This window comes from Ochotona curzoniae, unplaced genomic scaffold (assembly GCF_017591425.1).
Source record: "Ochotona curzoniae isolate NIBS_2020 unplaced genomic scaffold, NIBS_Ocur_1.0 contig_1302, whole genome shotgun sequence".
Taxonomy (NCBI): Eukaryota; Metazoa; Chordata; class Mammalia; order Lagomorpha; family Ochotonidae; genus Ochotona; species Ochotona curzoniae.
This window is the reverse complement of record NW_024465035.1, coordinates 16405610-16426770: the sequence shown is the minus strand read 5'-3', so window position 1 is coordinate 16426770 and position 21161 is coordinate 16405610. Positions and strand designations below refer to the sequence as shown.

General features: G+C 41.7%; 1 protein-coding gene across 2 annotated transcripts in view; it reads left to right on the top strand.

The window, feature by feature from the left end:
- STAC (SH3 and cysteine rich domain) overlaps positions 1-21161 on the top strand; it is a 132036-nt gene that overhangs the window by 94302 nt on the left and 16573 nt on the right. For both annotated transcript variants that reach the window (XM_040965428.1, XM_040965418.1), the window contains 2 exons: positions 10505-10569; positions 11945-12033. In XM_040965428.1, the coding sequence (XP_040821362.1) occupies positions 10505-10569; positions 11945-12033 (154 nt within the window). The remainder of the gene's footprint in view (positions 1-10504; positions 10570-11944; positions 12034-21161) is intronic.

Here is a 21161-nt window from a genome sequence, read left to right as displayed (position 1 = left end):
GCAACCCTGCTGGCCCCCTCATCACCAGCATCCCTGGAAGTCGATTATCTGACTTTGCTTAGTGATGACATAGCTTTGAAGAAGTGACCTAGCCTCATCTCTATCACCTCAACTCCAAAGTGAAGATAATCTAAAAAGGCCTACACAACCTCTGTGATCATGAATGGCATATTGAATATAAGCACCATCCACACATGGATGACTCCCAAACGTCATCTCCAATGATAGGATTCCCGACTTCCTCCACATGCCGACAGCCTCCTGGACACGGCCCTCTGGATGCAGAGGAACAAACCTCAACTGAGCTCTCATGCTTCTCAGCCCTCCTCCCACACCCACATCGGCTATCTCTGCTCAGTAGATAAGAACTCCATTTAACTGGTTGATTGTCCCAAAGTCCACCCTGACTTCCTATTCTTCATATACCTGGTGTTCAGTCTGGCAGCAGCTGCCACCTGCTTCCTCTCAAAACTACACTGAGCAGGTGCCCACCACTTAGACCTCCTGGCTGAGTTGTTCTGATGGAGTGGTTAAGGCTGCCATTGGCCTTGGGATTTCTCCTCTCCAAGGATGGATTCCATAGATTTTATCGTGTCGAGAGTTACACCTAGGGATCACTGCTATGAAGCACAGGGTCGTAGAGCATCAGTGATACAGCATAGGACCTCTATTCCAGGTATGGCTCCTGGACCAACAAATGAGCAGCACCTGAAGGCTTTCCCAGAACTGCTGAATCAGAACTCAGACATGAATTCTTAAAGCGTCATAAATAAGCCATTGTTTCTGATTTCCTTCCCTCTAATGCAAACACACACATACACACATATTCATCCATACCAAATAGATACGGAAAATAGCCCTCAGAGTGACACGTGCAAAGTCCAAATTTCTTATATGTTAAGGGATGTTTTCAGAGCCTTATTCAAAGAGATATCTTGAAAGACCTTAGCTGGCCATAAATCTCCCCCAAAAGCTTTGGAGACCCATTAGCAATTCCTTTGATTAGCAATAACTTTCTTTACAAAAACACCCTTAGAAGCAAGGGGGATTAATTATGAAGCAGTTTGCTTCAAAACATTTTCCTTTGATTCTTTTTAATCCCATGTCCATGTAATTTGAGAAGCAAATGGAGAAAACACCCACCTCTTTGGTCCAACTTCCCATGGGTCTGCCCAGTCACAGGAAGGAGGGTGCTGGCTTTCCAGAAGCAGCATTGGGGGGATGCTGTTCAATCAGTTCATCATTACATGTTTCATTTGTGTCACACACACACACACACACACACACACACACACACTATACACAGGTGCTGTATCTCCCAGCCAGGGGTTATGCCAAATTCCTTGTGGAATATCTCCAAGCCTTCTGTGAAGAGAACATCATTCTCACCCTTGACCTCTAAGGACACTCTTTCTGCTTTCCTTCTTCTGAATGACCTCAAGCAGGTCTTAGTATTACCAGCGGTTTTCAACACCATGCCTGAACACATCATAAACATAGATGGGAGAGGTTATTAGCCCTCCCCTTTGGTGTAACTGCTAGAAACTTTCCCGATAGCAAAGTAATGAACAGAAGGGCAAGTCATTTCTGGCTGCCCCTTGCAGCCCAAATTGCCAAATAATAATTTTACCGGCTGCCCTCAATAATTGCATTTCAGTATGACTGCATGTGATCCTAATTTTCCTGGAAGAAAATCAAAGAGTACAGGACACAAGCAATACAAATTCCTAGAAATGTTCTTCCAAATGGATTGGGTTAATCATATGCACTTAAGGATATTATGAAACCCCAAATTACCTCACTCTCCACTGAAGTGAAGAAATTTTTTTCCCAGAAAAAAAAATGACAAGCTCAGATTTGGAAAACAGAGCGGCATTGTCTTTCGTAGACACTGATTCTTGTCTCGAGTGTTCATCTGCCTCTCTCTCTCTCTCTCTCTCTCTCTCTCTCTCTCACACACACACACACACACACACACACACACACAGGTGTTCTAATGATTCCACTGGCCACTGCCCTGGTTCTTGTCCCCCTCCAGTGGACAGTTCCTAAATTACAGATTTAAGTGCTCCTAACGTATTTCTGCAAAGACATAGCATCCAGAGGAAGTAAAGATGTCTTCACAGTTCCTTTCCAACACTGTAGAAAGCAGAATATTCATAGAAGGATTTCCCAGTTTGATTTCCTGAAACTACCATGAAAAAGAAAAAGCCAAAAAGAAATTTCTAGTAAATTCATGGCACAGCTGGCAGTAAAATATGGCCATTGCTTCAAGTCTAGAAATGGCAATAAAGCATAAATCCAAAGACACGGGCAGCTAACGGAAATATTTGTTTGACGTTTCCCCAGTGGTACAGCTTGGGTAATAATAAACCTCATGGATGAGTGACAAAGAACATAAAACTTGTTGGAGTGTGCAGGTAAAAGATTAAATAAGAAACATTTTGGGGAAATGCTATTATCCTAAAAACCTTCATCAGATCCCAAGACAAGAGAGTATCTTGCCTCGAAATACAATGTGTTAGCCTTGACATATCAATAAAGAAGTAAAAAAAAAAAGAAAAAAAAGAAAGAAAGAGTAGGGGAGAAAAAAAAGGAGGAGAGTCAGACAGAAGAAACACAAAGAAAGGGAAGAGAAACTAGGCTTGTGGGAGGGACGGAGGGATGGAGGGAGGGAGGGACAGAGGGAGGGAGGGACAATGGAAGAAAGAAGGAGATGAGGGGGAGGAGGGAACTCTTTTTTGTACTTAGAGCCTGAGTTTATTCTACCTATATGGGAAAAGCGAAATTAAATGAAATTTCCATTTTGTTTCAAGTATCCCAAGTGTGAAAAGATGACAGACATCCTTCAGGAGTAAATTTAAATTCTCTATAATGACAGACATAAGACATCAAAAGCTTTTCAAGAATAAAGTTTTGACAATCATGAGATAACAATCAAAAATGCATCAAACACATCAGAACTTGAGCCATATTGAATGAATGATAGAAAAACAATACATTTTATTATCAGTTTAAGAGATTTTTGTATGCTGTAGCTATTAAATAAACATATGTTAGACAGTTATATATGCTTAAAATACAAAAAAAGAACTAAGAAATACAACAAAGCAACAATATACTATCAAAATCAAGCATGAAAATTTGGATAAAAGGCACATTAAGTATAGAGTTTTTAATTAAAATGAATTGATATATTTAGTAGAATATTAGACATAGTTGAAGAGAGAATTAACACATTGAAATACAAAAGCAAAGAAATGTGAGTATATTCATGGTAGCTAAGCAATGGGACCTATGAGATAAAAGAAACATGGAAGATAATTTTAAAAAGCAAAGCTACCTGGTTGGAGTTCCAGGCTCCTGACTTTGGAGCCAGCTTGGTGGCATCTGCACTAGCATTTGGACCATCTTCTGCTGCCTTCCCATGCACATTTGCAGGGAGATGGATCTGAAGTGGAGCAGATGGAACCAGAACCAGCACTCCTGTAGGATGCCAGACTACTAAGCAATAGCCTAATCCTCTATGTCACAACACTAGCCCCTCTCTGGTGTTTTTAAGACAATGTTTTAAGACAGTGTCTTAACGTAAATTTTCCACAAAATACATTTCAAAGAAGAGAACCCAGCCTTAAAGGAAAGACTCAGAAGTAAGAAGAAATTAAGAGCAAAACAGTAGCAAACAGGTGGCTACATCTTAAGTCTAAAATGACTGGACTAGGGGAGAGGCACTGTAGCAATGGTTAAAGCATGGCTTGTAATGCCTGCCTCTCATATCCATGCACCTGGTTCAAGGCCCAACCCAGTTTCTGATTCAGCTTCCTATTCAAGTTCACACTGAAAGGCAGCAAATGATGGCTCAAGTGGTTGAGCTACTCACATCAGAGAACCGGATTGAGTGTCCAGCCCCTGACTTGAACCTGGCCCACCTCCAGCTCCTGTAGGCATTTAAGGAGTGAACCAGCAAATGGAATGGATGTGTGTGTGTGGCGGGGGTCAGGGGGAGTCTATTTCTCTTCCTGTCAAATAAAATGAAATTTTTTTTTTATTTCAACAGCCTGTTTTTAAAAGTTAATAAAACAGTATCTAGAACACTGATGCTTATTCAGGGAACAGGCATTCAAAGATTCTCCTATTGTTTAAAAAAAATTAAACATATTATTTCATTTCAAACTTAGTTAAAAATAAGCTTCGTAAAATTTCCAAGATAGCCACTAGAAGAATACAATACAGATTTAACTTTTCAAACTTGGAGAGTAAACAAAATTAAATGATGAGAAGAAAAAAAAAAAGCCAAGCAACTCAAAAGAAAGTGATCGGAGAGACGGTGGGAAACACAAAAGGCAAACACACAGCAAGTGTGTGAAAAATAAAAACATGCAGAATGTCAGGAAGTGAAACACATGTACCCAGCGTGAAAGTCGATACAAACCCGTGCAAGATGCCAGAAGAGAAAGCTGTTCGGATGACATTTCAAATAAAACCTACTGCTCATAACCATCTAGGAAATCAGTTATAGTAAGGGTTAGTCCTTGTTTTTGCTATCGTTGTTGTTTGTAGTTTGTTTAAGGGATATTTCAGACAGGAAAGCAAAGAGGGAGAAAGCCACTGTGGGCAAATCAAAAGCAAAAATGCACACAGAGAGAGTGCTAAATCAGTGTTGAAAAAATGCAGCAATATATATATTGGCATCTATTTATATATATTCATAAAGGATAGTATAGTCATATCCACTACATGTGAAGACATTTTTTTTAAGATTTCTTTTCATTGGAAAGTTGGATGTACGAAGAAGGGAAGAGATGAAGAGGAAGATTTTCCTTCCGTTGATTCACTCCCCAAGCGGCCGTAACAGCCAGAGCTGCACCGATCTAAAGCCGGGAGCCAGTAGCCTCTTCCAGATCTCCCACACAGGTGCAGGGTCCCAAGGCTTTGGGGTGTCATCCTCCACTGCTTTCCCAGGCCACAAGTAGGGAGCTGGAGGGGAAGTAAAGCTGCCAGGATTTGGGTACAACGCGGCTAAAGTCCTCACCTTAAAAGCACCAGGATCCCATATGGGGGCGCCGGTTCTAATCCCAGCAGCTCCACTTCCCATCCAGCTCCCTGCTTGTGGCCTGGAAAAGCAGTTGAGGAGAGCCCAAGGCCTAGGGACCCTGCACCCATGTGGGAGACCTGGAGAAAGCTGCTAGCTTCTAGCTTTGGATTAGCTCAGCACCAGCCATTGCAGTCACTTGGGGAGTGAATCATCAGACAGATGAGCTTCCTCTCTGTCTCTCCTCCTCTCTATATATATCTGACTTAAAATAAAATAAAAACAAATAATTTTATTTTTAAAAAAAGTGGACCTGGTGCGATGGCATAGTGGCTAAAGTCCTCACCTTGCATGCATTGGGATCCCAGATCTTTTTGTCTCACCCTCTCTCTGTATATCTGCCTTCCCAATAAAAATAAATAAATCTTTAAAAAAAAAAAACTCAGGGGTCAATGGAATTCGGTAAGCAAATCAGAATGCATTTAAAATAAAAGAAAATAGTACATTATCAAAATTAGTGAAATAGCAGTAAAACAGTTGACTGTTTAGCTGTAACTATTTAGCTTCCAACTTTTTATATTACACTCGAGCTTAGCCAAAAGGCCGAGAAGCGATCAAATTTGCCACATTAATAAATAAATAAGTTTGGGGCCAACACTGCTCCCTAGCATGTTAAGCTGCTACCTACAATATGAGCGTGTCATTTGGACAATGTGTTTGGGACCCAGATGTCCCAGTGACCATCTAGCTTCGGCTAGTGGCCTGGGAAAAGCAGCTGAAGACGGACCAAGTGTACCAGCCCTTGCTACCCATGTGGAAGTCCCAGGAGAGACTCCATCCCCTTGGCATCATTAGCCTGGTCCAACTCTGGCTGCTGTGCTCACCTGGACAGTGTGAACCAGCACATGGAAGATCTCTCTCTCTCTCTGTCTTCATCTCTTTCTCTCTATAACTCTTTCCTAAATAAATCATTCTTTTAAAAACAGAAATTTAAAACATTTAAAAAAAAAAACATCTGAGCACCATTACTTACAAAGCCAGAAAAGGATTTAGCATAAACCCCCCCCAAAAATAAAGTGATAATAAAGAATAGAAATGAGAAAAAATAGTGATATTTTTAAGTAATAAAATTGATGATCTCTAACAGTTTTTATATCAAAGAGCATAACAAAAAGAGAAGAACAGAACAGAAATTGAAAGAAAACCAGGAGTGTGTCATGACCAAACTTGTGCCCATAAACTCGAAAGTGTTTTTCACACGAGCAAACACCGAGAAGGGCGTACCTAACATCTGACACCAGAGGAGAAGGACATGGCAAACCTAGATTTTCTACTCATTCTTGCAGGAACAAAGTCAATATTTTCAATTTGGCACACGCACACACAAATACCAGGCTTGAACAACTTTATAAGTAAATTCTACCAAACATTGAAGGGGTAGAAATTTTCCAGATTACATAAGCTGTTTCAGAGAAACAGAAAGTGGCGTGGAGGATGGGCAGCAGCCTTCTCCAAGGTGCTTTATGAGGCTGGTGTGTTCCTGACTCCCAAACCAAACAAGGAGGCATTGAGAACGGAAAATCACTGGCCCGTCTCCCTCCTGAAGCGACACAGAAATCAGAAACAAAACCTCAGCCAGCTGCAGCCAATCATGGATTTTATAAAATTTTTTTGCCTTTTTTTAAATTTATTTTTATTAATTACCTTGCATTATGTGACACAGTTTCATAGGCTCTGGGATTCCCCCAACCCCTCCCCGTGTCCTCCCCCCATGGTGGATTCCTCCACCTTGTTACGGTATTACAGCTCAAATTCAGTCAAGATTCTTTCATTGCAAGTGTATACCAAGCATAGAGTCCAGCATCTTATTGTCCAGATAAATTCAGCGATTTCTTGGGGAGACCATCTCTGGTCCGAAGGCAGAGCTAGCAGAATATCATCCCGATCAATTTAAAGCCGCAACATAACATCAACAATAATTTCAATCATGGATTTTTAAAAGGTAACATACAAAAGCCAAGTTATAATATCCCAGGACCTAAACTTCTAGTAGCTATCAGATAATCCAACAGTGTTCCTTGCTGTTTCACTCAGTGGATTAACGCAGTGGTGCACATGGCTCTCGGGTCACAGAAGAGAAAGAATAAGGAAAAAGAGAAACTCTTCTGGAGGGTGTGTCCATTGTTTCTGTGACATTGGAAAAATTCATATTTCAGGTAAAGTGTTTGGTGCATTAGTGAACACGCTGCTCGGATGACCACATTCTGTGTGAGACTGGCCTCGTCCAACTCCAGGCTCAGCTTCCAGTTCTAACTTTCTGTCCGTGGGCACCTGGGGAGGCAGCAGGAGCAGCCCAGTGATTGGGTTCCTGTCATCCATATAAGGGACTCAAATTTAGTTTGTGCCTTTGGTTTTGGATTGGCCCCGCCGTGGCTGTTGTGGGTATTTGAAGAGTAAGACAGCTAATGAAGGATCTTTCTCATCTCCTCTCTTTGATGCTCTGTCTTTCAAATATATAACTTTTTAAAACTTTTTTTTAACAGAAATGTTTTTTCAAATACTTAGCAGATCATTTTTGCCAAAAGAGCTTAAGGCATAAAAATAAAAGCTATATGATAAAGATTTCAGTAAAATCGATTTCTCTTTTTTCTCATCTGTCCTCAAGTCAGTCTTAAGAATGACTTAAAGGAAAAGATTTTTTTTTAATTTATTTCATTTTATTGGAAAGTCAGATATACAGAGAGGGGAGACAGAAAGGTCTTCCATCCTCTGGGTCACTTCCCAAGTGGCCACAACAAATGGAGCTGAGCCGATCTGTAGCCAGCAGTCGGGAGCTACCTCTGGGTCTCCCAAGCAGGTGCAGGGTCCCAAGGCTTTGGGCCATCCTCAACTGCTTTCCCGGGCCACAAGCAGGGAGCTGGATGGGAAGTGGGGCCATCAGAACATGAACTAGCGCCAATATGGGATCCCGGCATGTGCAAGGTGAGGACTTTAGCCACTAGGCTACTGTGCCTGGCCCAATAAAATGTTTTACAAATCTATTTTTCAGTCCAGTTTCCTGCTAAGACACTGAGAAGGCAGGAGATGGAGATCCAAGTACCTAGGACCCTGGAACTCACATGGGAGACCCAGATGGAGCCCTAGGCTCCTGGTTTCTGCCTGAACAGTCTCCAGTCAGTACAGCCATTGGCAAATGAACATGTTGCTCTGTCTCTTTCTCTTTCCCTCTATCTCTCATTAAACAAATAAAAAAAGACCTAAAATAATGTGAAATTACAAAACTGTAAAATCAGTCCAAATTGAACATCGCATATACTCCTTTTTAGTGTCAACCAAGAATTTGGGAGGAAGGTTCTCTTCTCATACCTCCATAATGTTTGACATTCTTTTAGAAACGCCAGTATTAACACTTACGGAAGCAAGTGTTTACCAGCAGATTTCAGATAGATACACATTATCAGAAAAGGGGTTGATAGATGTATGTCCACACTTCTCGGTCTTCTGACATCCGTTTAATTGGCCAAAGAATGAAGTAGACAAAGTTCACAGAACTAAACCATCATTCCTCATTGTGCACAAGTCAGAGCTCCACCAGTGACTGCTTTTGGGCTTCCAAGGGGTAATGGGGTCATTGCCATTGCCATAGGCTCTGAAACTGTGAGGTGTTACAGCCGAGAACAAGAGCACGTGACCTCCCATTCTGAATCATACTCTGCATCACCACCGGTTCATAGATGGTGGACACAGAGATTCATCAGTGCACTGATGAGATAGTTCACAGAAGTTTCTAGGTATGTTTCCCTGCCACTATTGATACTTTCTTGATCATCTTAAGGGAAACCAAGAAGAACAATAAAACAGTAATGTTCTTAAAGAGAGTGAGAGAGAGAGATTTATTTGCCTACTGGGAGGGCAGAGCAACAGAGAGAGTTGAGAAGACAGAGGTCTTTCATGTGTTGGTCACTTCCCAAATGCCAGCAATCGCTAGATCTGGGCCAGGCAGAAACCAGAAGCCAAGAACTCCATATTCATCTCCCACACAGATGGAAGGTGTCAACCACCTGGGCCATCATCCATTGCTTTCTCAAGTAAATTAGTAAAGAGTTGGATTGAAAGCAGAGCAACCTAGACAGAAACCAGCACTCCAATATGGGATGCCAGCATCAGCACAAATGGCAGCTTAATCCGTTGTGCCACCAGAGCCAGGCCCAATAATGTTATTTTAAAAGGTCAAGTCACATAAATAACAGATTATATAACGGAATCATATAAACTTGGAGACATTTGTCACTTTTTCTTTAGGAAATACTTCCAAAAGTTTATGGGACATGGAATTAAAAGATAAATTTATTTGAGCACAAAACGTTGTGAAATCCATTTATAGTTTCTTTTATACTACATGTTTTCCATCAATTTTTTCAAGACCACTTCCTATAGATAACAAGGATAAAGCTATGACATTGGTAATCAGTATAGATTTGGCTGATCACACTAGTTAAAGCAGAGACTCAGTACACATGAGGGACCACCCATATCTGTGTGTATATAGACAAACCTTTCCAATTGTCTTGAAGCTTGTGCTCTAAGAAGGGTGTTGTAAACCTGTGGGAACAGCATATGTATTCTAAGAAAAACTGAACACTTAGCCTCAATGCAAGCACAATGAGTCATCAAGGGAATATTTTGAAGTTTAAAAGCAAAATTTTAATCTGCAGAATAGAACATAGCTATCAAACGGCCAGCCTGTGGTCCCACACTTTAAGCCCCTGTATCTGATCAGCCACCAGTTCCGATCCTGACTGTTCCGCTGTGCTACAACACTCTGTTACTGTACCTGGAAAGCAGCGGATACTGGGGATACTGGTTTAACGACTTGGGCTCATATCACACAAGTGGGATACTTGGAATTCCTGATTCCTGCTTTCTACTTTGAGCCAGCCCCAACCATTGCAGTCGTCTGGGGAGTGAATCAGAGGATGGAAGATAACTCTTTCTCTGTCTCCCTCTCTATCTCTCTGTCTGTTAAATAAATAAGCAAGTCCTTCAAAGAAAATAAAGCCTTCACCAGGAAGCTAACATGAAGAACTGAGTGCAGATTAAACAATGCAACACTTAAGGAAGGCAATTTGCATGTAATTAAATAAGACTGCACATCAGCCACCCTCATCTCATTAGTTAGCTGATACTTTCAACCAAGGTGAACGGTATGGTGTCTGCTCCCGAGAGGAGCAGCGCTGTAGGAGGGCAAGCAGTGGAAAGAGTTAGTGCTCACCACAGATACCGAAGTCATGGGAACACGTGAGGAGGCCAGGAAGATGGGGACAAGAAGGTGACAGAGGGTGACACCACCAGCTGGCCGGGAAGGGTCGGGTAAAAGCAGTGAGTGTTGAAGCAGAGACTGTGGGTTCAACCCTGCTTCCAAAGCATGGCTGTTGGATTCCTGAAGCACTTGCTTTCTCTTGTCTCCTGCAGTGTTTACATATCCAGAAAACGGCACCGATGATTTCAGAGACCAAGCAAAGAACATTAACCACCAGGTATCTATGGATGTCACAAACAATAGAGAAGACGGGAGCCCTTGGATCAAACCACCATCCAAGGGGGTCATGAAATCTGTTTAGTGGGTCCCAGAGCAGCATTTTTAGAGAATAAAATAGGACAATGGAGAATGTGTCATCTCATAGGTGACATAAAAAAAAAATAACAGAAAGCCACAGTTCATAACAGGTAAAAAGGGTCAGTAGGGCACACCTTTTTGTCCCTGATATGTGCTTGTTTGTGGCATACAAGTTGATTCCTAAGGGTCCTTCAGATTTTTTCTGGAAAACGGAATGAGAAGTTAATCAATTTTGTGCAAAAAAAAATTGAGTACCAAGCACACTTTCTTCAAAATAGGCATTCTCAATGAGTGTTCTGGAAGATTCTATATTTACTATATGTGCATATTATAGAAGTATATCTTATGCCTATACTTTATGGTATATAAGTACACATTATATTTTATACCTTCATATAGAATTAAAAGAATGAAATGGTACAATATACTTCAGCTTTGAATAGCCAAGTGAATCATAAGCAAAAAGAACACCTCTATTTCTATGAGGTGTATTTATATAGATACATAGCCCAGTATATTATTATATATTTAGATGTACTATGCAATTGCATAATATGTAATATAGCTAATATAAAGTATCAATGTTTATATAAAATTATTTCATTCATGTTAACAGCTTTGACACTTGAAAATCTCCTTACTAATCTATACATTGGGAATAATAGTAAAACTTAATAGGCTTATCATGAAATTCAAGTGTACTGGTACATGTAACGCAGTGCCTAACACATCTGGTTAGCTATCACCAGTGGTCATTGTGATGGTAGTTATGACAAAGTTTCATTGACAGTAGCTGGTGGTTCTATTACATAAACTCAGACACCAAAGTCCACGAGTTCTTTCTGTCCACATAAATGAGATCTTTGGTAACAGAGGTAATTGAATATATCCAATTTCCTCTGATGTGCTGGGCACCAACTTTAAGGCCAGCTAATAAAACATCAGGTTTAGGAAGTAGAAGTTGTTTGCTAATTCTCCCACATCCCTCTTTGTTTAGAGAGGATCTTTGCAACTCCAACCATGTATCGTTTTTCATGAGAGAGAAAAAAAGTATTTGAAGAAAATTACAATACTGCAAATAATTATTTTCAAATGTTTTTCCATGAAATCAAATTCAGTTAGGAAATCAAAAATTACCCTAAAGGTAAGAGATTTGATGATGCTTAAAAAGTTAAGACACGTAACTGAAATTATGTTGCAGTAATTTCTCCACGTCCTCTTTTTTTTTTTTCTCTCCTCTCTTAATTTTCTCCTCCTTCCTTGCCTTAATTTTCTTTTTTTATTTTTTTTTCCAGGGACCTCTCTCCAAAGACCCATTACAGATGAACACCTATGTTGCCTTGTACAAGTTTGTACCACAGGAGAATGAAGATTTGGAAATGAGGTAACAGCATACGTTAAAGAAAAAAAAAAGAATGACAAAGTCTTAAGTTCTGTTTTCCTATGTTAAAAAAAAAAATAAGAAGAATTCAGTTTTATGCCCTTGCCTATGTTTCCTACAGCCAGCCTGCAGAGCTGGGTAACCACACATTTCTGGGCCTGCCTCCAGATCTTCTCACTGAGCAGATGTGGGATGCGGCTCCAGACGTTGCATCTGCTCAGTCCACAGGCAATGCAGAGGCTGCTGGCGGGTGGGGAGGGGAGACCATGCTTTGGGAAACAGAGTTTTAGGTCACAGCCAATAGAAGTGTGCATTTTCACAGAGCAAATGATACTTGGCCTCCTGTGGATCCTTACTGGGGCAGGGGAAATTGAGAACAAACAAACAAAAAAAAAAAAAGAATTTAACTCCCAAATAAACATTGATAGGACAATCAGACTAAAGCATGAGGGCCAGCTGGGAACTATCTTCTTGATGGTAATTCAAACTTTGGCAGAACAAGGTGAGTTCTGTTGATCCTGAGATAACCTAAACCTTCCTGGTGTTTTTATTATTTGTTTGTTTGTTTGTTTGTTTAAAAGCTATAGAGACAGAAAAATAGATGCACAAAGAGATTTACTACCTATTGGTTCACTGCCCCTCCCCACCCCCAAGGCCTACACAATGGCCAGGGGAGGGCAAGGTTGAAGTCAACAGCTGAAAACTCAGTCTATATCCCTGACCTGGGTCTCAGGGAGCCACACACCAGAGCATCACCTGTTGTCCCCAAGAGGCTGAAATCTGGAACAGAGCAAAGGTTCAACTCCAGTTGCGCCAGTGTGGAATGAGATGTCCCAAGTGAACCACAAGGCCAAATGCTTGCCCCTGAACCTGTTCCATGATCACAACTCAGGTGGATTTCTCCTATCTTAACAGCTGGCCGAGTTACAGTCTAGGTTTCACGTCCATGGCCAGCTCAAAGACAAAGCCTTAATGCTGTCCCATACTTGGGACTCTAAAGTCAGAAGCATCTTAGGAGATGGTGTCTGCAGTTCCCAACCAGAACAAGATAAAAGAGCCATTGGAGATTCATTCTTTGCTTTCCTGGCAAAAATGGGTGGACACATTCAAGCTGGTAACTGCCTAATTGCAGAGATTTGAGGAAATATCTTCCTTCTGGGTGGGGACTGCACTTGTCTGAATGCTGTACAGGCAGTCATCAGTCCCAGCTCACTTCCTGCAGGTGCCTTCCAAGGTCTCGGCTCTCCACTCTCCACTCTGGAGCTGGTTAGACTCTCCCAAATCGCCAGGCTATGTCGTTTCTTGGGCCAGGTCTCCCACCTCTATGACATCAGCCTTCTACTATTCTACTTTCCCAGAAGCAGAGAGAGAGAGAGATCCACTGAAGGCTCCTGCTAGACACTAATCCTTGGGTTCCACATGCTATCAAAGTAAGCATGAGCCTGGCACTGCTCCTCCACAGGGAGACACCAATCAGACAGTCCACAGTGGGTATACTTATCCTGCTGGAGCCGGGCTGGCCACTCTCCCTGGCTCACATACCAAAGTTACATTTGCAACAGTATTCGCTTGAGCTCTGCCAGCGAGTCATTCTGGGACCTTTCCTGGGAAGAGGTCAGGCTTCTCTGTTTCCCTTAGACAGCTAAGCTCATAGCTTTCCCCATCACCATTCCTGAACACAGTTGTCAGGCTGACCTCAGTGGTTAGAGCTATAAGCATGACCCAAACAGTTTGGTATTGTGGATAATGGAAGAGGAGAAAGTGGCATTTATCAAGGGGACCCTGTTCTGGGAGACCCATGCAAAGCTCTGTGAGTCGGTATAGAGCCAGTTCAAGTAGGCTTCACTTCCAAGGTGGCAACTTGCCTTCAGCTGATGAGCCAAAATTGCCAACTGATGATGAAGACAAAGATGATGCAGAATTTTGTAATAAGTATATCTCATTGAGTCCTCTGGAGACTGTTGTCTGAATGTCTAAGGGTTAAGATCTAAGCACTTACTATTGCAGGTTTATGATAGCAGATGACTCTGAAGGCATCAGATTTTTTAAGATTAACTTATTTTAATTAAAAAAGGCAGATTTATAGAGAGAAGGAGATTTATAGAGAGAAGGAGAGAAAGAAGGCATTAGATTCGTAAGAAAGTAATTGCAGAAATACACAAAGCATGGCTGGGGATCATGAGGAACCCAGTCTTGCTGCCTGCTCTTGCTCCTATCTTGGTGCGCGTATTTAAGTTGATCGTAAACCATCAAATGTCTAGTTGTCTTGTCACAAATCAAATGTTTGCAGTCTGCTATGAGACAAACAAGGCTATTTGTTTGCAATGGTGAAATGTCACCATCACACAGATGGTGAGATTGGAGTGATACATCACACTTACATTTTTTGCTAGGAGATTGTAGGATCCCATTTTTAAAAAGCCAGGCACTTGATTCAGAAAGGGTAAATCAATGATTCAGGGATTTGGTCTAATTCCTTGACAAACTGGGGCTTTCTGGATTATCTTCTTCTCCTCAAGCTATAAGGATTTTTTTTAAATCCTTTTAATAAAATTCTTACCTACCCACAGCCTCATCTGTTGGAGCCCAAGAAGTTGAGCATGCAGACAGAGGTAGGAATGTGAGCTCCGGGGCACAGAAGCCAGCAGTCATCACTCATCAGCAAGCATCAATGATCTATCTGCTCAATAATAGGAATGGCTTATTCTGCTAAAGGCCAGACATGGTCTAGACCTGTGTCTAGCAACAGAAAGAGCACAACACCCTGTCTACCGCCTCTCTCGCTCTTTACAGTGAATATCACTTTCTGCTCAAGCCCCATGTCAATGTCAACATCAGGTTCTCTTAGCCTAAAATCTACTGTACTTATCCCCCATCTGGTCTGTCATAGAAAATCTTATCTCCAGTCTTGCTCCCTCTCTCCACTTTGTTATGGGTAAAGAGAACACTAAGGTAGTGGTGATGTGTTCTGAGCCCCATAGAAATGGTAGAGTACTACACAGATTTATACCCCAGCACATATGTTTCTTAAAATTCATTTTATTTATTGAAAGGAAGAGTTACAGGGAGGTAGAGACACAGAGAGTCAGAGACAATGATCTTCCAACCACTGTTCCATTTCCCAAATGGCTACAGTGGCAAGGACTGGGAATTCCATTGGAGTTTTCCATATAATTAGTAAAATCCCAAACACTTGGACCATCTTCTGATGCTTTCCTGTGCATAGGGGTTTAAGCCAGGAATGTGGAACTCCATCTTGGTTTCCCACATAAGTGGCAGAGGCTCAGGCATGTGTGCCATCTTCTGCTACCTTCCTAAGTACATTAGCAGAACCTGGATTGGAGGTGGAGCAACTAGGACTTGAACAGGTGCTCATTTGGGAGACTAGCATCACAGGCAGTCACAACGCCAGCCATAACAGTGCATGAATTTCTTAAGGAAGTATATTTTATGCAGTGGAGACCATTAGCAAATCGCAGCACCTTGCAGAGGAGTGTTCACTGTCCAGGGAAAGACCTGACACAGTTATCAGCTCCTGCTCTCGGAGCTGCTCTTTCCACTTCTGAGGGCTTCAGCAAGGGTTGGTAGGGCTCCTTCCAAGTAGCCTTGTACCCTCAGTTCTTCATGAATGCAATGGTAATTTGCTTGGGTTTCTTTCAGTTGCTTTCTGACCAGTACCATTTACTGTGGAATCAAAGCTCACCTCTCCCTCCCAGGAATACACCCTGACTGGCCTCTCCAGTCAACTTGCTTGCTTTCTCATTTGTATTCTCCACTTATGTTACCATGGACTCGGATTGTGCACTAGTCATAAAATGTCAGGAGTAGCATTCATTCACTTCATCTCCATAATGCATACTTTGAAATTTGCTCCTGGATTTTTACATTGATTTGGATAGAGCTAGAGACAGAGATCTCCGCTCCGCTGGTTCACTTGCCAGATGCATGCCACAATAAGGGCTCCCACCCAGACCAAGGCCAGAAGCCTAGAACACAAGCTGGACCTCTCATTTGGGTGAAGGTACCTCCTTGTTCAAGCCTAAACTGTTGCCTCTGTTATGGGCACATCAGCAAGAAGCTGGAATTGCAAGCAGATCTGGAATCTGAATCCAGACACTCTATTGAGGGATGTGGGCATCTCAACAACTGTTCCAAATGGCAACTCTTAAATAATTGTTGACAATTGTGCCTTCCAAATAAATAGAACTCTGCAGCCGATGCAAACTGTGTCAACTCTCAGCTTTTCTACCATCACAGGCAGAGTGTAAGGGAGTTAGGTGGCAGAGGAGAGAAGAGTATCAGCCGGGAGTCTGGCTGAGTCGCTTCCAGCTCTGACAGTTAATATCTGCACTAACTTAAGCAAGCTGTTTTATCTCTCAGCACCTCAATTTTCCCCTACCCAGGGAAACTATTAAGGGCAAGAACATAAATAACGTGAGATTTCACATTTCACACCCAGTGCAAAGTGAAGTGTACAATATATTTTAGATACTTTCTCTTTATGTTTTATTTCTTAATCTCTAAACAACCTCTAACACTGTCTTGTCTCTACCAAGAAAAAAAAATAGTTAAAATCTCTCTCTGACTTTTGAGTATACCTGGTAAGATTTCGTCTAACTGGCATAGCCATAAGGAGACAGTGACAGCCAATGCTGATCTTGGCACTTGGTTTTGCAGTCTCTGACATAACATGCTGTCAGCCACTGACACCCAAGATCTCAGAACAGGGTGATTGGAGTCTCCAGATCATTACTGATTGTGTGAGATCTGGCTCCATGAAAGAACCACCCAGCTTCTTCTATCAAGTAGAATGTGTTTGTCTAGCATTATTTCTTCTGGACATTGCCTCCAATAATACTCATGATCATTTGTTTGTTTGCTTAGTAAATTTAAAACACTAGTTTTAACTTTATTGTGTATTATTTGGAAGGCAGAGTAACAAAGACTCGTGGATTGAGAGAGATAAATTCTCCATTCACTGGTTCCTTCGCCAAATGACCACAACAGCCAGGGCTCAGTCAGGTTGAAGCCAGAAATGAGGAACTCCACCGAGTTCCTCATGTGAGAAAAGGGACCCAAATACTTGGGCAAAAATCTATTGCCTCTCAACATGTGCCTTAACAGTGAGCTGGAATCAGAAGCCAGTCAGGATTGAAACCCAGACATTGCAATACGGGACAAAGATTTCCCAAGCAGCATCTCTGCCACTGTCCCACACACCCATGCCTGACTCATTGCCACATTTATTTTGGACATCTAGAAGCCACGCCTTTGAAACATCCAGCTTGATTCATGGGCAAAACCCGTCAAAATTCTATAGAGTACAGCATAAGTCCCATTATAATCAGCACTGCGTCACTGTGAATTCACACAGCCCATGTGTCAAATCGTCTTTCTGGCGGGGAAGCGCAATACACTGTCATATGAACATACACTTGCATACACACTCACACTCACGTATGAACATGCACTCACATACTCATGAGATTTACGGTTGGATATGCACAATTCACTCTTATGCACACTTGGACATATGTACACTCACATGTATGTTATTCACCCGCACACATACACGTGTTCCCCACAAACATTGTTACTCAAATCAATTCTTAGCTTTTGGATAAAAGATAACCCTACTTTTAATTCTTATACTGTAACATTATCTTCACTGCTTTGGGGTTTAGCACAAATTAGAGTCATCACATGTGATTCACATAAATGCAAATTCTATAATGAATAAGAATAACTTTAATGGTTTTGCTGAATTGATCCTTTGTGTAAATGATCATTACATGTAAATGATTCCAACTAGACATGAATCCCTAAAAAACATCGTAGGGAGACTGTACTAAAAAAGAGTAAGTAAAAGACCTTCAAAGTCAAAAATACATATTTTAGCTACCATATGATGTCTGTTCTCAAGAACCCTTTTGACTTCCCACATCTAAGTTATTTTCATTCTTATTAGTTCTCCCAAGTAGAATTATATGATAATGGCTATTTTTCACAAGGATGGGAAAAAGAAGGGGGAAAAAAGCTTATGAACAAAAGAGGAAACATAAAGAGTTGCTTTTTCAATATTATTAAACCCAAAAGAAATATCAACTGGCACTTCCATACCTAAATTGGAGGGGGATGATTCTTTTTTCAAAGATTTATTTTTATTATGCTTTTTTTAGAAAGGCGGATATACAGAGAGGAGAGACAGAGAGGAAGATCTTCCATCCGATGATTCACTTCCCAAGTGAGCCACAACGACTGATGCTATGCCAATCCGAAGCCAGGAGCCTCTTCCGGGTCTCCCACACGGGTGCAGGGTCCCAAAGCTTTGGACAGTCCTCAACTGCTTTCCCGGGCCACAAGCAGGGAGCTGGAAGGGAAGCGGGGCTGCTGGGATAGAACCGGCGCCCATATGGGATCCCAGGCGTGCAAGGCGAGGACCTTAACCACTTGCGCCACCGTGCTGGGGCCCGATTATTTTTAAAAATCTTTTTTTTTTTCTTTTTTGGAATCTGAAATAAGGATCTTAGATTCATAAATTACCAAGTTCTTGGAAGATGCAGCATTTTCCATGGGCAGGTTTGAATGAGAGCCGGTGATCATGTCTCATTAACTAACATATGCAACAATTCATCTCTTATGGATTTTCTCAAAGTGTTGCCTGAAATTGAAATGATATTAACCTTTGCGTGGTCATACCCATGACTTGTTCTCCACGAGCTGATATCTGTTCTTATAGGGCCCATGTGACCATGAAGGGAGGGAAGTGCAGGGATCCCCTGAGATTCCAATCTGGGAACCTATTGTGTGTCCGTGGAGAGTGGATCCAGATGCTACACAGGCATCTCAAAGGAACTCTGGAGCCACCTGGGCAGGCTTTGTAAGAAGCGACATCAAGGCTAAGCTTCCAGAAAAAGAGAAGTGGCAAATGCCTGTGCCTATAAGGTCTGCTGAAGAACAGCTACTGTGAGGAAAGGGTAAGGAGAGGAGAGGAAAAAGTAGAATCCGTTTTAAAAATGCAAATTTCTTATAACAAAGAAAGAGGTGATGAAGCATCATCAAGAAGCCATGGATACCAAGATAACCACGTGCATTTCAATCTTGAATGTGGAAAGATTTTCTGAGTACTCAGCCATACTTACTGAACTGACACCTGGCTCTTATGGTTCTTTGCCTGGAGGTGAGATGGGAGAGGAGGTTGAGGAGGTTCAGGGCAGGACCAGGGATGTTGATTCCATGTCCACTGCTTCTTGTACCCACACTTTACATCACATGTTGCCTGTGCTAACCTTCCTGCCTGGTAATGTTGACAGCTCTAGTTGAATCCCTGGCTTTAGCAATGCATTTATTCAGCCCATCAACTTTCTACAAGTCTTTCAGGAGTGTGAAGTCTGGGCCACATGTCCAGGAAGCTATGGCCTGAGGAACACTGTCCATGAGAGGTCACTCGTGTGAATGGACTGATATTTTTTTTAACAAGATAAAATCATGCCACTCATTCAAAATTAAATGAGGCCCTACCCAAATGTTTACTGGATTCATGAATGACTGTGACAGACAGTAAGATGCCACACCTGTTTAGGAAGTGAATTCAGTACAACTCATAGGTAGGCAATAAGGGAAGGTTGACTTGAATGTGCATATCCATGCAGAAACTTGGTATTCGCTTACATTCCACGAGGCACAATTCACTTGCCCTTCTATGGACAAGATTAGTCACATGACTGTTGTTTTTCTGAAAATTTGTAAGATAGCTTGAAGGAACTGAAATGGGAAAAATAAGCTGAAAGAGTGAGCCAGACAGGATACCCCACAACAATCATCTCGGGGCTCATTTCAAAGTGTTGGAATCCCCCTTAGTTCTTGCAGTAGATGTGTGAGGTAACCCAAGCCAGCAGCATTTTCACAGGGGAGAAAACCTCCGCTTAGAATGGGAAAGATGCTTGCTATAACCTGTAAGGATCCCTTGGAGAATATTAGTTAAATAAAGATTCCTGAGCTCACCCTGAACTTGGAAATCTGTAGGGCTAAATGTTCTCTTGGATTATAACTCTCTGCTCTATTTGAAAACAACTGCGACATCCCCAAAGCAGTGCGTTGGGCCAACGGCATCCACTCAACCAGAATCCAAGTTTTGTGGTTCCCTGTCAATGATCCCTGGATCTTTGGTCACAACACATTCTAGTGTCGTTTGCCTCACAACATTCTATAAAACCTGTAAGAATTGAGACACAGTTAGACCAAAAACTCCGTTAGTGTCTCATCTCCATTCTCTAAGTACCTTGCTGCTTGCAAATGCATCAACTTAATTAAAACTAAATGTAATTCTAATGCACCAACTTGATTTAAAAATAATCTTCACAGTCACCAGGACATCAAAATGCAATTAAGGCTATTTGAGGAAAGTCTCTGATGCATATTATGTTCTGATGCTGTGCTATGTCAAGAAACCCAGGTCTTCCTGATGTCACTAATGTGTTTAGCAGCCTCCCTCTCTCTCAGCTGCCTCTCTCAATTAGGTTCTGGAGAGCGTGAGCCATGACAGTTCAGGAACATTTACCAAATTCTTTCCAAATGGCCCCTTAGCTGAATGCTTTTTCTCTGAGCTGGTCTATGGACTTGGGAAGGCATAAGCCGTCTCACAGACAGCAAGCTTAAGACAAAATCAAATTGGGAAGTTCTGGAGTTCCTTATAACCTATCCATGCGTCCAGATCATAAAAAAAAATTCTGGAACAGGACACCACCACTGGGAAGTGGATCTGGTGAACATGTAGGCAGTAGATGCGTGATTATCAGAGCTGCTTGCTTGTTTCCACCCCTGGTACTTTCTCCACCCTCTTTGCTTGGCTTATTAAGGACATCTGTTTTGGAAGAATCACTATGGTTGCTGTCAATTTTACTTGCCATTCTTTTGGCCTTATGAACAGGAAAAGAGTATGATATGTTAAAAATGGCCCAAAATATCTGCAGAGAGAATGAGAAGCTGTGATGCGTTTTGACGAGCAACACTAGTAAAAGCGAGAGTTTGACTTTGTGATGGATCCAATCCCTAGCGGAAGTAGTGAATAAACCTGGTTATTTTCATGAGAATGCGAACTCTTGCCCATATCACTCAATGACTGCTGGCAT